The following is a 17,678-nucleotide window of genomic DNA, read 5'->3' as shown; positions in this document are numbered from 1 at the left end:
GAGTTTTTTGTGTTTTTTTTTCCCCCAACAGATATTTTTCCACTGTATTTACTATGGTTTCCCTACATTTTGCCCTTTTCCCTACGTTTTGGCATTTTTACACATGCTCTGAGTTGTGGGGTTTCCCCAGCTGAAATCCACCAAATGTTCTGTGGAAACCTTAGTAAATATGTTGGGATTTTTCAAAAATGTTGGGGACATGTCCCATTTTTGGCGACCACGCCCATTTTTTTTAGATTTCTCAGTAAAATGGAGAGTGCAATTTCTGGCGCGGACAGATTTTTTTTGCACAATGCGACAGAATCTGGCGCACAACCTGACAAAACAGGTTGGGTATACAATAGTAAATCAGGGCCAATGGGGTTTAATTACTAAGAGTGGAGTGTAGGTTTCTTTGTGAGTTTTGATTTCCGACAGGAATTTTCCCAAGGTATTTACAAAGGTTTCCATACATTTTGCACTCTTCCCTACATTTTGCTTTTTTTACACATGTTCTGATCTGTCGGATTTTCCTCAGCTCAAATCCACCAAATTTTCTGTGGAAACCATAGTAAAAAGCCTATCAATGCAAAAAATGGTACAGATAAAAACTACAGATCACAGCGCAAAAAGTGAGCCCTCATATAGCCCTGTATACGGAAAAATTTAAAAGTTATAGGGGCCAAAAAAGGACAAATATAAGCATACAAATTTTTGTACAAAATGTTATAGTTTTTTAAAAAGTAGTAAAACAAAATAAAACCTATATAGATTGGGTATCATCGTAATCTTGTGAACATGCGTGCACTACCTTCATTCTCTATGAGGCCACTGAACGTCACTGAGCTCTAACCTCCTTAGAAAATAAATTACCCCTTAGAAAATTAATGGAGTGCTGGCCTTGACTACACGGTGACCCCCACTTATCAGCTTGTAATCTCCATCCTCTGGATAGCGGATAACTTAAAGGGGTAGTCCAGTGGTTAAAAACTTATCCCCTATCCTAAGGATAGGGGATAAGTTTGAGATCGCAGGGGGTCCGACCACTGGGGCCCCCTGCGATCTCTCTGTACGGGGGCCAGACTCTCCGGCCAGATAGCGGGTGTCAACCACCACACAAAGCGGCGGCCGTCACGCCCCCTCAATACATCGCTATGGCAGAGCCGGAGATAGCCCAAGACAGCGCTCCGGCTCTGCCATAGAGTTGTATTGAGGGGGCGTGTCGGCCGCAGCTTCATGCGGTGGTCGACACGCCCCCTTCCCGCGGGCTGTCAGGGCCCCGTACAAGAGATCGCAGGGGGCCCCAGCGGTCGGACCCCCCGCGATCTCAAACTTATCCCCTATCCTTAGGATAGGGGATAAGTTGTTCACCTCTGGATATCTCCTTTAATAAGATGGAAATAGCCCTTTTATCATAAAAACTTGCTGTGCAATACATGGAGCCAAACTGTTTCAAATCACTGTCTTCTATGACTTATAGATGAGGGCATGAAAATGAGATTCAATCTATTAATTGAAAATGGGTTTTCTAAACTAGGAAGCCCCTGAAATGGTTAGATGTATCATATTTAGTCTAATGGATAAAAAGTAGATTGTTGCTATACCATCATTTCTACATATCTCACCTTTTTGTCTGTTTGCTATGATGCTTTTTCTTTCCCTTTTTTATATACTTAGAATGCAAAAAAATATGCACCATTAACTGACTAATTGTATGCCAAGGTGTGCATCATGGGATGTGGGACATCCACTAGCTCAACCTCCAAGAATCAATCCATACGCAAGACTAGGAAAGGTAAGGTCTTTGCAAGTTGAATCCAATGATTTAGAATGAGAAGTGAAGATGGTGAAACGTGGTAAACATGGAAAAGTGGCCAAAACGCCAAAGTATAGTGAGGCCTATAGTGATCTTTTCTATCCAAGAGCAACATCAACACTTGTCTCACATTTGCAGGATGTTCTGGATGATCCCCCCCAAACTATTTGCCATGTATAAGCAGAACTCATTAGACAAGTCCTCATATATCTAGTGATTAGTGCAAATAAAGACAATGCTATACTGCTGTAAACATTCACCCTCAATAAAAATGGTCTGGGAAATGTTACCAAAAATGGAAACACAGTGAAAAGAAGGTAGTCAGGGCAACAGGGAGAAGCAATAGTGCAAAGTACTGCCGCATTGTTCACTTAAATGGGACAAAACTGCACTGCCTCTACTAATAGTGATTGCTGTATGAGCATTTGTATCCTGAGGATATGCTATCAGTTTCTAAAGCCTGAATAACTCCTTTAACTGCATTCAGAAATACACATTACAGCAGTCACACGTACTGACTTCTATGGAAGTGTGTTCCAGACATGCTCGATGACCTGTAAAGAAGTCACTGTGCAGTGAGTGTGACCTGTCCGTAATGATAATGAAGAGAATGCTGAAAAGTGATCTCTCTTTTTTTTAACATAGAGACATGGGAGATTAAAGGGGTACTCTGGTGTTAAGAAATCTTATCCCCTATCCAAAGGATAGGGCATAAGATGCCTGATCGCGGGGTCCCGCTGCTGGGGGACGGGGACGGAGCATAGTGACGTCACGGCTCCGCCCCATGTAACGTCACACTCCGCCCCCTCAATGCAAGCCTATGGAGGGGGCGTGATAGCTGTCATGCCCCCTCCCATAGGCTTGCACTGAGGGGGCGGAGCGTGACGTCACTATGCTCCGTCCCCATGATCGCCAGTAATCAGACCCGGAGTGAGCACGCTCCGGGGGCTGATTCTAACAGGGTGCGGCGTGGAAGATCACGGGGGTCCCCAGCGGCGGGACCCCCACGATCAGGCATCTTATCCCCTATCCTTTGGATAGGGGATAAGATGTCTTAGCGTCAGAGTACCCCTTTAATATAAAATTCTAAAAAAAAATTTTTAACATCAAAACTTGAATTTGGCTTTCTGACTTCATATTTCCACTAAATGCGTGGTATCATGAGAGACAACACCTTCCAGAATGCGGCCCCTTACACCATAATTTCCCCGGCATTATTAAATGGTGGACATTCAGTAAAAGTATTCAACAATTCTTCATCTGTCACTTGTTCACCTTGTGTCTGTCCCTGGCCCTATGCCTAACTATGACATACCCCCCCTGATAAGTGTAACGGTTTGGCATTCTGACATATAAAGAGCTACTCTCTCATGCCTGTTACTTCACCCAGTGTATTTCATCTAAAGGTTTAAAGAGGTTGTCCAGGGAGGACATTTCAGAAAGGTCCCCAGGTTCTGCAAATATAAAAAATAAAGCATACTCACCTGCTCTAATAACTGCCCCCCAGGGCAGGTGGATGTGTTTTTGTTTTTTTATATTTGTAGCAGTCTGGGTCCTTTATCTAATAAATGTCATCCCCAGACATCCCACACCAGGGATTTCTGTGTGGTAGCATAAACCAGTTGCTAGGACATTGTGAGCATTCTTTTCTTTTCTCCCCCTGCTGTGAGATTTTAACCATTCCCTGGAAAATATATAAAATATATGAATATATTTTCTGTCCTTTTATGCCATAAAAATATTCTATGATAACTGTCATTACTTTTTTGCCATTAAATAACCTTTTGATCTGTTACTTCACAGCTCACTCTCTCACACCAGGTATGAATATATTCTATTATTATTAGAATTATTATTCCTACATATACAACATATACCATTGGTTTTGAAGCAATGCTATGCAAATACCGTAGACCAAAAGGGCCAGAAGGCAAGAGTGTTATACATTATTTATACTTGAGGTCTCATCAATTGATTATAATGACATCTTTAATAGTATATCAACTATGCTAGCAAACCTCTCTACAAATCAATTTATAGCTTAATTTAAAGACTAATACTGTACTAAATTTAGAATTACTGCTGAATTTAACAAGTCTTCATTTCTTGCACAGCAGCTTCAATGGCTCCCGCTGGAACAGGTATGCTTCAGCTTTATTGGAAATTTAGAAAAATATTTTAAAATACCTATTTTAATGCAACAACACTGAGTATACACAGCTAGTTCTATCCAACAATTCATGGCGACAGAGTATGAAAATTAGGGGAGCAGATTTATCATTACACTATATTTGTGAAACCTTGCTCCACATTTCAACACATGCCACATCTAATAAATGGAACTACTGATCCTGGTCCTACCACTAATTTACCTTTATACATAATATACAGTCTAACGGCAGCTAAATGAGGACCTCTACAGCTTCTGCCAGGCTTTGCAGCTTACAATTTCTTCAGCTCCAAGCTTACTTTTTGGCAGTCACTCAACAACATTAAAGGGGTTATCCAGGAATCCAAAAGCAGAGGTAATTTCTTTCAAAGACCACTCCCTGTCTGTCTCCAGATTGGGTGCGGTGCAGCTCAGTTCCATTGAAGTGAATGGAGCCAAGTTGTAATACCACACCCAACCTGGAGACAGACTGGGCGTAGCCTTTGAAAGAAATTAGGTCTGTTTTTTTATTCCTGGACAACCCCTTTAAACATTATAATTTATTTAAGCATTTGCTTCTAACCTCTAGTGCCACAGCATTCACACGTCAGCACAGACATCTCTATCTTTGGCAGTCTGACATACAGGGACGCTTATTTCCTTGTACCAGCTACTCTGACCAGGTATAGCAGCACCACCGTGTTCAGTGGTCTGCCAGCCCTCCAACCATGGCCTAACAGGTACCCCGGTGGAAAACTATTTTGTTTATAGCAACTGGTGCCAGATTTGTAAAGTACTTCTATTTAAAAATCCTAATCCTTCCAGTACTTTAAGTTCTTTTCTTTTTTTAATTTATTTTCTGTCTGACCACGGGCTCCCTGCTGACACCTCTGTTCTTTTCAGGAACTGTTCAAAGCAGGAGAAAATCCCCATAGCAAACCTATCCTGCTCTGGACAGTTCCTGACATGGACAAAAGTGTCAGCAGAGAGCTCTGTGGTCAGATAGAAAAGAAATTCAAAAAGAAAAGAACTTCCTCTGTCGTATACAGCAGCTGATAAGTACTGGAAGGATTAAGATTTTTTAATAGAAGTAATTTACAAATCTGTTTAACTTTCTGGCACCAGCTGATTTAAAAACATTTCTTTCCACTGGAGTACCCCTTTAACTCTCTTGGAATACAAAGAAGCTCAGTACAACATGACATAGCAATGTAGAACATCAAGAAACATTCTTTAAAGGGAATCTGTCAGCTAAAATTCACATTCCAAAATGCTTACACCATTAGCTGTTAGGGCAAGGAGACACATGGTACCTTTCATATATAATTGTATGTGCTTCCATAATATAGAAAAATGCTTACATTCTCTGGTGCTAAGTTTCAAAGAGGTGCTTCCAAGCCTCTAAAGTGCTGAGGGCTTGAACGCCCCCTCCCCTCATTTACTGATTGATTGACAGCCAACCCCATTGTCAAATCTTACCCCAGTGTACAATTCATATGCATTGTGCAGGAATGAGATCTGGTAAGGGAGCTCAGCACTGAAAGGTGATCCTTGACTGAGGTCAAACAACCATGAACTAAACTATGAAACAGTAGTATATGCACAGTAGCATATGCATACGTGGATGAATTTATGCTTTATTTTTCAATATAGTTATCTACTTTACCTAGGAGTATGTGATTATTTGCTATGAGGGTGAATAGTAAGTTGGATTTTTTGCCAGCTACAATGTTAGGCATGCACATGTCCATTTGGGATCTGTAACACATTGCTCTCAAATATAGTACCCACAGAAATCTGACATTACTGCGTTTATAATTCTCTACAAATTGAGACAAATAATAAATTAACTGTTGGATTTAACAAAGTCTTTATTTATTGCAGGCTCAATGGCTCCTGCTGGAACAGGTATGTTTTAACATTATCTGAAAAGCTAAAGAATATTTTGAAACACCTATTTTCATGCAATGACACTGCCTATACATTAGATAATTTCACAGATTGTCCACTTGTGGGATACCAAGGGTACCATAAAGATTAGATGTATCACAGAGAGGTACACAATAATAAAATATAGCTTTTAATGGATACTTTAAAATAAAAATAAAAAAACACAACACACTTAAACTTAGTGTAAGGGCACCCTTAAAAAGGGGCACTGAGGACTAGTGCCCTGTCACAGGGAATAACAGACTGTTGGGATGATATACGTCTGTATGAGGATTGTTAGGGAGAGTAGGGCCAGGACAGGTATAAAGTCCCTAGTTGAGCCTATTGGGGAGATGTGGTGAGGTCTACCCCTACTCCCACAGGGACTGTCGGGGCACTTGCCCTAAAAAGAGCGACCCCTGCCCCGGACTACCCCTTGGACTACACCCTAAAAGTCCCTAGGTGATATAATTAACTTCCTTGCACTGGTATCACCCGACGCGTTTCTCCCACATCGGTGGCTTCCTCAGGGGTTAACCAGGCAAATAACAACAGTAGTTTAAAATTACACAAGGAAAACAAAAAGTGGTATCACCATTAAATACAGGGGTGCATAAGGAAATAAATCACACGGTGTATTAAACAACATAAAGTGAACCATGGACTAGTGAGTGTTGGCATATAGCATATACCTGGTCCGGTGAGTGATGCTATCTATCTATGCCGTATACCTGGGGGTAGTTGTCCACCCTCAGGTGTATACTCACATACAAGTCCCACTAAGCCGCAATGGCGGTTTCCCTGCGTGCGTCCACCACAGTGGTGGTGACGCGCAGCCTCAGGTGTCCTATACATTAGATACCCAGATTGCTAGTTCTATCCATCCATTCATGGTGACAATGGTGACAGAGTAAGAAGCCCAAGGGAGCAGGTTTATCATTACACCATTTAGATTACATAAATAGATGAATAGACTGCATACAAAGCCTCTGCCTGTGCTGGCTTTTAACTTCTGGATATAAACATCTGAGAATTTTAAGTTAAGAATATTAAGAGTTTCATTAAATTCATATAGTAACTGCATGTGAAAATTGCATATTTTTCACAAATTTGGTGTATGTTGGTAAACATGTTAGACACTTAACTCCCTTCACCACCTCGTAGCTGGCATACTAAAGTAAACAAACATACCTAAGAAGGATACTGATAAAGTTAAGACATTTCAGAGGTTGACAATATCAAGAAAATAATATAGTTATACTTTTTTTAATTGACAGATTACCATAACATAATTCACAAGGCCAGTTTCTCACGGCTGTAATATAGACACATTTTAAGCCTTTACTGTCCACAAGTGAGTCGAAATATGGCTCTCTCTTTAAAAATGGTGCTCAAGTAGGAAACCCAATCCTCGTTATGAATATATTACAGACTTGGCATTCATATGCAGGTGAATCAGTGAATTTTTATTCTGAAAGTCCATAACATCACAAAGTATTGACGTTTCAGTCCTTTCCGGGCCTTCCTCAGAATTTATACAGGACTGGTGCGGAGGGGAAAACGCTGGTTGCTGTGCTACAAAGCAAGGTGTGTTGTGACCGAAGTCACTAGAGCGATCCACAGTACAGGTCTACAGTAATCTAAGATTGGTACAGTAGAACCCTAGGTTTTGTGGACGTACACAAATGCTTCATCTAAAATGCGTCAGTTTTTCATCCTTGTGAAACTGGCCATAGGAACATGATAAAATAAGTAAGGAAGAAAAAAACAAGTTGGAAAAACAAAAGAGGTAAAACCTTCCAAAGATAGATGCTCTCTTAACTAATGGTATATATAACTCCATTTCACAGCTTTCAAATCAGCAGTGTTAATACAACGTTGGTACCGTCGATATGCGGCCCAGTTGGAAGTAAGGAGGAGATGCACCTGGAGTATCTTTCAATCTATAGAATATACTGGAGAGCAGGACCAAATCAAGGTAGCGTTTTTTTACAAGAAAATTTCCAGTAAAACTTTATCTAAATGGTTTGTGTAAACTCATTACTGTAACAATCACACTTAGCCAGGCCATACATGTTGTTTACTGGTCTAGTAAGAATTGCAGGCCTGGGCCAATCAGCAGCTGAGGATGAGTATTTCAATCCTCCTTAGCCTTCTAGCTGTGCTCTTGATTTCAGTTCAGTTTTAGTATCACTTCAGTTTCAGTTTCAGGTCTGTGTCTGTTCACAGTTGTAACCTTGTATAGCCATGGCTTTTTAGTCCTGATCCTTTGTTTAGCTTTTAGCCTTGTTCTGATTGTCCACTTATTCTGTATGTAGTGTGGCCAGATTAGTCCTGTCTAGTTTGATATTTGTATTAGTAACTTGTTTGTTGACTTGTATCCAAGCTTGTATGTATTTTGAATTCCTCCATGGTCAGGCTCTGATCCATAGCGTTGCTTTGTCCCTGGCCTAGTGTTGGTTTTTGTTCCTCTTTTTAGTAATGTGTATCCAGTACTTGTGATTCCTGATCTGTATAGAATCTTGACCTGTATTCAGGCCTGTTTGGCTTGGCACTTATGCTTGCTGCATTTTTTGTGTTTTATTGTGTTTTGTTATCCAGTATCTGTCATTCCTTATCTATATAGTGTTTTGACTTTAGTTAACCTGTCCACTACCTTTATTCCTGGTTAATCTTGCCGCTATATTTCCTGTTATCCTGTTTCATTCACTTTCTTATACCTGCCGCTTATTGCTTTTGGTCCTGAGGCTGTTATCTGTATGCTATATACCTGCCTCTATTCTTCCATTTTATCTGTTTGTTGTTACTTTTCACTCCTAATGTCATTTAGGATCCTGGTGTTTGTTAGTTGCTACCTCTTGCATTCTGACCTGTATCCCCAACCTTGCACAGTTCTGTTTATTGTTTTACTCATGCCAACCCTGCACTTTAGTCCAGCGGAGGGACTGGCACCCATATGTGGAAATCATTGCCTAGGGCGATTACACAAGTAGGCAACCAAAGGGGTTCTGGGTAAGCTTAGGGACACCTATTCCCTGACTTACATGACATGACAATTCAATTTTTTTTAAACATCTTACAATTGTGTAAAATAGCAAAAGGGGTATTTCTCACCTTACATTTGCCACTCTCATTATTGACCCGTCAGTGGTCCCCAATAGTTTTTGGTTTTTCCAACTCCAGCAATGAGATGTCGACATGACGTGACTGCCAGAGACATTTATGGACACTAGTGCTGCCGTGTTTATATCAATATGGGCACTGCTTTGGCCACTTCTTGGCTTCTGTGGTCACATCATATTGACACATTATGACTGAAGCACGGAGAACAGAGACTCACAGGGGAATGGAGAAGCATCAGGATGTGAACATTGAAGCAGTGGTTATTCCTCATATGCCCTCCCACCTCAGGAATATTCATAGGACCCCTTCGCCCATGTGAGCGTTAGGTTGGAGGGCATATAGGAGTAGAGCGGAAGAAGGCAGGGATTAGTGCAGGTGACCGGCTGTCAGTTTTCCTTTAACTCTGAATCAGAGATAATTGAGAAATAACAAACGTTTCAGCCACCATAAGTTGATTCTATTTTCGCTTCTGATCACTATCAACATTTACTTAGCCTAATAAGGCTATTAATGCTTTGATGACCTAGATTTCCAGGTATGATTAATTTAGCAGTCCTTAATCTGGTCAACAACATACTTCTGAGCCTGGATTACTGAAGGAGATCTGTAGTTTAGTTTAGACAGTGTTATATATTATTGTGACAACTCTTCCCAGTTCCAAAGGCTGATATCAGGAAGGGGAACAGCCACTGTGCAATGTTCTGGGATTGGGGAAGGAAAAGTTAGGGCAAAATCTCTGGTATTGTAGAACAGGCAACTATAAATACAGGAGAACATTTCCTGGACAAAGGGGAAGATTTATCAAAACCTGTCCAGAGGAAAGTTGCCCAGTTGCCCATAGCAACCAATCAGATTGCTTCTTTCATTTTGCAGAGGCCTTAACAAAAATGAAAGAAGCGATCTGATTGGTGTCTATGGGCAACTAGGCTACTCTTCCTAATAATAGCAGTGTTTCTGGAAAAATCCAGGAACATTTTGGCCAATGCTGGATACTTACAAATGTATGTCTTTGCTGTATGGGATACAAGCTAGATTACACTGTAACCTCCCTGTATTATCCCATCCAGTGATGGTAAACATGTTAATAAATACTGCTGTCATAGAGTGTCACTGTCATGAAAAACAGACATTGTTGATCACATCAGGTCTCGCTCTTGAGACCCCATGCGATCGGGAATTATTAGCCGGAGAAGTAAGCGGCATTGCGCTTCTCTCCCTGGCCAAAATGGGAGATCCGTACGTTTCTCTGCATAGAAGTCTTTGCAGAGAAAAGGTCTGATCTGCCGGTGCGCTGAGGGGAGTGAGACTCCATGCGATTACCAAGTTGTTTTTCCTGACAGTAAAGGACGGTCCCACGAAAATCAGAATCTGTGCTAAAATAACTAAGATATATACATTATTCTCCAACATATGTTTATCACATTTGTTTCTTTCAGCTTTATGACTTTTTCAATTTCCTAATGGATCACTTTGCTTCAGACAACAGCAAGGAAAGTAAGTCTCTCTTTAGTTTTTAAATTTGAGGCTATACAACTGGCAACTAAATAAGAAGAATCCAATGTACTCTACAGCTGTGTTTTCCAACCAGTATGGCACCAGCTGTTGCAAAACTACAACTCCCAGCATGCCTGGACAGCCAAAGGCAACAGCTGACACACTGCTTGGAAAACACTGCTCTACAGTAATGATTCAGCAGATGTACTGTATGATCTGTCATAACAATGTGCCGGCAAATCACTCCATCACCAATTTTAACAATCGGTGTTACTATGTTTCTTCATTTAAAGGGAACCTGTCATCACTTTCATGCTGCCTGAACCACGAATCAGGCTGATCCCTGATGGCTTCTGCCACAAGACAAAACATGGTCCAATCTAAGGTGTTTCAGGCTGTTAAAGGGGTACTCCGGCACCAAGATAAGATGTCTGATTGCGGGGATCCCACCACTGGGTCCCGCCGCAATCTAGCATGCAGCACCCACCTGTAAGCACTGCAGGAAGCGCTGGAGGCTCTCAGTGTTATGCCTTCCGACCATAGGGATGGATTATCATGACATCACGACTCCGCCCCGTGTGACATCATGCCCTGCCCCCTCAATGCAAGTCTATGGGAGGGGGCGTGATGGCCATCACGTCCCCTCCCATAGACTTGCATTGAGGGGCCGGGGTGTGATGTCACATGGGGGCGGAGTTGTGATGTCCCTATACTCCGTCCCTATACTCTGTGGTCAGGAGGCATAACACTGAGAGCCTCCAGCACTTCCTGCAGTGCTTACAGGTGGGTGCTGCATGCTAGATTGCGGCGGGACCCAGTGGCGGGATCCCCGCAATCAGACATCTTATCCCCTATCCTTTGTTGTAGCAGCCCTATAGCAGTCTAAACACATTAGATTTTACTATGTTTTATCTTCTGAAAATCTTGGGTCTGTGGATAAGGTTTGAAGAGTTTTATCAGGATGCAATTAACTTATACTTGAAGTATATTTTTCTCTCAAGTTTTATTCTGTCTCGGTGCGATTTTAAGAACCTGTTCCCACCATACGATGTTGTAAGTGGTATTGACTCTTGGAAAACATGTTGGTAATGATTAAGTACATTTTACTATAATTTTGGTTGCAGCTAATCCGAGGAACCGATACACTTCAATATCTAAATATGTTTGAAAAAATTGTTTTCTTTATACACTTTTCATTTGGAGTGTGTTTCTTGGAATCAGTGTGAATTGTAAAGGTTGCTACATGATGGAAAGGGTTAACACCGCTTTACCATCATGCTTGCACCTGGGAGAAGGGGCAGGCGCCTTACCTTTCATTGTGGGAGGTGACCTGCGCTCAACCCTATATAATGATTCATTTTTCTGTCACTTGTATGACTAAGGCTCTTTGACGGGCCGAAACGCGTCACCAGTGCCTACTTTGTCCTTTGTACCTTGGTGTACTTTTAATAAAGCTACATATTTTAACGGGAGCAGCGCTGGACATTGTTCTTTGCTTCATATATATGTATTAGTGCAGCCCGCACCAGTCCGGGCGCTGCAGGACACAGGAGTGGAGCTTAATAATTGTGCAGAGCTTTTATATCTGTATGTCTATAAATAAAGGAGAACTCTACTCAAATCATAACCTGTCCATACTACCTGACTGTAGACCTGTTATGTAATGCATTTATAGAGCTGCCCTTAAAAATACCGAAAACATATACAGAGAAACATGGAAAAAAAGGGGGGTGTACCGTTCTCTAGTAAAACTAATAGAACATGTGTGGTGATGTAATGGAATTAAGAAGTTTAAATAAAAGGTGTTATTTAATCACTGAATATATTTAGATGCATAAATAAAAGATCCCTATGAGTATAGGGTTGGAAGATATTACTATAATATAATAATAGAGCCAACTGCAGGGCCCTTGCAGTTTCTCACTCTCAACAGGAGTTCTATTAGAGGATAAGCAGCACCATACAATGCAAGATATATATATTTCTTTTAACAGGAATTATAAGAACTTATACAGTGGTCCCTCAACATATGATATTAATTGGTTCCAGGAGCACCATCATATGTTGAAACCATCATATGTCGAGTACATATGTCTATGTAAAAATGGTAATTGGTTCTGGGGCCTCGGAAACATTGTATGTTGAATACATATCTCTATGGGAAACTGCTAATTGGTTCTGGGATGACCATTGTATGTGGAGTGTATGGGGAGTGTTTAACAAACCAGGGTGCCTCCAGCTGTTGCACAACTACAACTCCCAGCATGCATGTACAGCCATTGACTGTCTGGGCATGCTGAGAGTTATAGTTTTGCAACAGCTGGAGGCACACTGATAGGGAAACATTGATGTATGGGGTGTATAGTGTGTATATGTATTGTATGTGATGTGTGACATCGCATACAGTACTGTACAGTTCTTTAAATACCTTCAGGGGGACAGAATGTCCTCCATTACGATCCTGCCGACTACAGCTCTACAGGAAAGGAAGGGGAGCAGCTCATTGGATGCCTGCAGCAAGATGCAGGCTATTGGCTATGGCTGCACTGGGGGGGGGGGGGGGGGCTTACACGGAGCTCACAGTGGAAGCCTGCGTGAGTTAGCAGGACAGCATGTGAGTAACAGGAGGCAGAACGGGGCACACGGGGCACATTATACAACTATCTGTCAGTTGCTGAAGTTGTCAGCGCTGTCCGATAGCTGTTTGTACGATGGACCCGACACACAGCAGCATCATATGTCGAGGCTGCCTTCAACATACGATGGGCTCTGAGAGGCCATCATATGTTGAAATGATCATATGTCGGGGCCATCATAAGTCGGGGGATCACTGTATAACAGCTGCTATACCATAGCGCTTTATATAGTGAGAAATTATATACGTACAGTGATCATATTTCCTTCACTGCTATAGTGTGTTTTATATTATGTACAGTTAACTTTAAACTTTTTTCAATCATTTATTTACCTTCGGGTGGTATTGAGGATAAACCATGCCCTGGCGTCACGAATACAAGGGGTTAATGCCATCTGCCCCTAGGGAAATTCCATCTGCCCTGCATCTCACACCCTCTACCACAACTTTTGGTGTCACAAACAGGATACGGATGTGCGCCTTATGCCTACAGTCCTCCCCCAGTCTGTACTGTGTCCAGTATTGTCAGAGATTTGCATGCTGATGCGAATAAAATTTGTGCCAGAAAGTGTATGGGATTTTGCCAGTAAAAAGTGTTTTACTCGAGGCGCTTGTGAAATAGAGGGGAGGTGAAGAAAAGTTTATTTCCTGCCATTGGAAACATTGTTGAAGTCGTGAATACTATGTGCAAGATTCGTACCGAAGCAATGTTACGTGTCAAGATGTCTACCGCCATACTTGAAAGGGTTAATCTTTTGGAAGAAAAGAGTGCGTAAGGATCCTGCAAAAGCCAGCATCCCACCCCTGGGTTTGGAGTCCAAGGCGCAGCTCCTAGCCCTAAGTGGAACTTTAAAGGTCTGCCCCTTGTTGCCAGGGGAGCAGAAGAAGAGGACACACCGCTGAGTCACTTCCGGTCCCGACCAGCGGCCATTTTGTTGGAGATGGGTATAAGAAGCGGAGCCGGACCTCTTCAGTCTTGTGGAAGTTCCTGGTGAGAGCAAGAAGATGGTGGAGGCACAGCAGCACACAAGGTCGGAGAGTCCCAAGATGGCGCCGGAGGCCGACAAGTTGCCTTTGCCGCGGCGCAGATATTCCAGGAGTTAGCGGATCGTCTGCGAAGATTCTCCATCGGGGCTGAAGATGCCCATCTTAAATTTCCGCTGCCTGAGGATGATGGAGATTGGCCTGCAACTCTGGTGGGTGGAACGCCCATATCATCGCGAGGATCGTCACCGGTGAGGTTGTCTCCCCACCACCGGACCTGGGGATCCTGGGCGGAGAGTCGGTACCCCGGCCGAGGCTGCGTTCTCTACCCCTCCATCTATCCTCAGCCCAGAGCCAGCACCCCAGGTCCAGCAGCCCCCAGCACGTCCCCGGTCACCACCCCTTTCATGGTGGCTATTTGGCGACAAACCAGCCCTAATCCAGGACATGAGGGAGCACATACTTCCCCTGCCAGGAAAACCCCATCCCTCAGTTCCAAAAGTCCAGCCATCTACAGATGTGCCCAGGCCTACTCCTGTTGTCGAGGAGGTTTGGCCTAATTAGTGGGACAGCCTCACCGGCGACGCTCCTCTGGATAATGCAGATGTTCCGCCCGCCGAAGTCGCTGGCCACTCTCCGTCATCATCGGGCAGCAGGGCTTTAAGGCACGCATCTTCGGCCCCAATGGAGATCCTCTGCAGCCTGTCTGCCAACTCCTGAAACATCTGCTGCAACCTTTCGGGTGCTGGGCGCCATCTTAGGACTCTCAGACCTCGTGCTTGCTCTTCCACCATGTTTCTCTCTCTCTGCAGAATTCCGGCAAACAGAAAAGGTCCAGCGGCGCTGCTTCTTTTATAGTGGACTTTGAGAAGATGGCAGCCGGCCGGAAGTACGTCAGTGTTGACTTCCGCTCCCCCAGCAACAAGGGGCGAATCTTTCAAGTTCCACTTAGGACTTGGGACAGCAACATGGTTTCCACGGCCAGGGGCGGGACGCTGCCCAACGTGGGACATTTTTGCGCGCTTCTCCTGCACATTTAACTCTTTCAGGTACAGCCAGCACTTCGTTACGCAACATAACTTTGGCCTGTATTTTACACATGGCAGGAACAATTCTTTTACGGTTCACAATGGCAGATAGCAGACTTTATTTCACCTCCCCCTCTATTTCACAAGCGCCTTGCATTAAACAGATTTCACTGACAAAGTCCTGTACACCTTCTGGCGCAATCTTTGTCACACACTTGTGTGTTTTACTCTGCAATACTTGACACAGTTCAAACTGGGGGGGAGGGGGACTTTTTCATAAGGCGCACACCCGTATCCTGTTCGTAAGACACCAAAAGTTGTGGTGAGGGTGTGATGGAGGGTAGACGTTATAACCCTAGGGGCAGATGGTATTAACACCTTGTGTTCGTGACGCTAGGGTGTGGTTTTACCTCTATACCACCCAAAGGTATGGCCGCTGGACCCTGGGCTAGGCACGGGGCAAATAATAACTCAGACGCCAAGTTACGGAACAACGGCAGCTTTACTGAAGCCGACAGATGGAATAGTCTTTACAGCTCAGTTAGGCCCAAGGAGGTGACCAGTGACTTCAGAGACTTTAGGGCTCGCTGGGACTTGTAGTGGATTTTGGACAATTTGCTGCAGGCCCACGCTGACTTTATGCAGACTGCTCTTGGCTGACTTGACTAGGACTGACTAGACAGACTTCACTCTGTATGCAGCTTACCAGGTTTTAACTTTCACTTGTGGGGCACTTGGTTCATAGAAGTGTGGTTGCGTGGTTGGCCTTGGGTCTCTTCAGGACACCAGACACTCTCTCCAGGTCTTGACTTTACTGTAGCTCAGATAAGACTCAACTTGCTAGCTCCTCCCAGGGTTTATATGGGGGGAGACTCTGGAGAGGTGAGTAGTCTCGTACCTTCCTTGGTTACAACACTTATAACAGTAACAGTATTTAAAGGCACATAACACTATAAAGACGTTATAATAAATAACACAAGGTATAATTAACCATTTACATTACATAGATTAAAGAGGGACTCAGGGGACACAGCAATAGAGTCCGTCTGACAGGACAGCAAGGGTACAGGGGTGCAACTCCTGTAGTGGGCCCCCACATTGTACAGTGATTAAAGAGCACCTAGCACAATTGTTGGCGGGTGGATATGTTTAAAGTTCCCGGACTTTCTCTGAAAAGAGCAATAACTAGAATTGCCTTAAATGTACATTAACTACCATCCTTCACTTAATAAATCTTATATAACATCAAAATGTTCTATCTTTTGCAAGGGGATTTCATCTGCCGCATGTTCACTGAGGAGGAAAACCTAAAAGACACTGAGCTAGAAAAATACTGTGAGTACGAATCAATTGAAGTGCCACTGTCATACACAGGTCCACGACTGACATTTCCTTTAAAGCCTAGCCATGCATCGGCCTTAGTGGAAGCATTCAAACAGAAGCAAGTAAGTATAACTTGATCGGCTCATTCAGTAGTTCTTATATAGGTGCTTGACATTTTAGGATTTTTATTTTGATATGTTTGTGACATTTGACCATTAGCTATCTCTGTATGTTATTAAAGTTGTGCATTAGTGGATTCTCTCATTTCTAGCATAAACTGCTCTGATATGAGCCACATATGTTTGTGAGTCCTATGTTTGTTTCTGCTAGGATTCTGCGGGAAAGCTAAGCACATGGGGGGAGATTTATCAAAACCTGTGTAGGGGAAGAATGGTGCAGTTGCCCATGGCAACCAATCAGATTGCTTATTTCATTTTTCGCAGGTCTCTTTTAAAATAAGAGAAGCAATCTGATTGGTTGCCATGAGCAACTGCACCACTCTTCCTCTACACAGTTTTTGATAAATCTCCCTCAATGTGTATGGATGCGGTGAATGTCTATAAGACTTTCACTCAGTCCGTACTCCATGTGAAGGAAAGACAGGACACAAAACAAAATTACACAGAAACAAAATTACACAACGCTCAGGGAAGAACCTCTGTCCCTTCATTCCAGCCAACAGTGGAGGGTCTCAACAGCCAGACCATCATTGACCACAACTTCTGACATATCTCTATGACATTTCAGTTGCTGTTACAAAGTTTTGGAACACTTTAATGGACTCTTTCTGTTGTGGTGCTGTTGAAAACCTACAACGTATCTACTGATTTATGGTGGGGATGACACGGACCAAGCTCTGCCCTCCCAGGTGACATGCACCAGGTTCCACACAAGAGATGCTGCTTTTACTACATTTTTTGATACAGCTTGTGTCCCCATAACAATGTTAACCACACTACCTTGTCATTGGCCATCCATAGAGCACCAGTAACAATACTAGCCACTTTACCTACCACAGTGCACTGTTAATCAGAATACCAACCAAATTGTTCCAATAAACAGTTACATAATAGTCATAGAAATGCTTCCATAGAAATACCAGCCACAGGGACCCCTGCTCTTTGCAGTTCCCTTCACATTGTCCTATTACAGTTTCCAATTGAGTTTCACAATAACACGTACACTCGCTGGGGAGATCAAAACCTGTGTAGAGAAAGA

The 17,678-nt window shown here is 42.9% G+C and overlaps 1 protein-coding gene across 8 annotated transcripts in view; it reads left to right on the top strand.

Moving 5' to 3' along the window:
* Positions 1-17,678, top strand: part of PPEF2 (protein phosphatase with EF-hand domain 2) — a 52,812-nt gene that overhangs the window by 13,509 nt on the left and 21,625 nt on the right. For 2 of the 8 annotated variants that reach the window (XM_056568710.1, XM_056568712.1), the window contains 7 exons: positions 1,657-1,774; positions 3,599-3,616; positions 3,910-3,936; positions 5,829-5,852; positions 7,724-7,851; positions 10,433-10,490; positions 16,407-16,582. In XM_056568710.1, the coding sequence (XP_056424685.1) occupies positions 1,711-1,774; positions 3,599-3,616; positions 3,910-3,936; positions 5,829-5,852; positions 7,724-7,851; positions 10,433-10,490; positions 16,407-16,582 (495 nt within the window). In that variant the 5' untranslated portion in view covers positions 1,657-1,710. Of the gene's footprint in view, positions 1-1,446; positions 1,775-3,598; positions 3,617-3,909; positions 3,937-5,828; positions 5,853-7,723; positions 7,852-9,236; positions 9,372-9,878; positions 10,069-10,432; positions 10,491-16,406; positions 16,583-17,678 lie in introns of those variants that run through there. The other 6 variants (XM_056568714.1, XM_056568713.1, XM_056568711.1 and 3 more) reach the window with 6 other exon arrangements.

This window comes from Hyla sarda, chromosome 1 (genome assembly GCF_029499605.1).
Source record: "Hyla sarda isolate aHylSar1 chromosome 1, aHylSar1.hap1, whole genome shotgun sequence".
In the NCBI taxonomy this organism is placed as follows: Eukaryota; Metazoa; Chordata; class Amphibia; order Anura; family Hylidae; genus Hyla; species Hyla sarda.
Note: the sequence above shows the minus strand (reverse complement) of the source record. Positions and strands in the feature narration are given on the sequence as shown.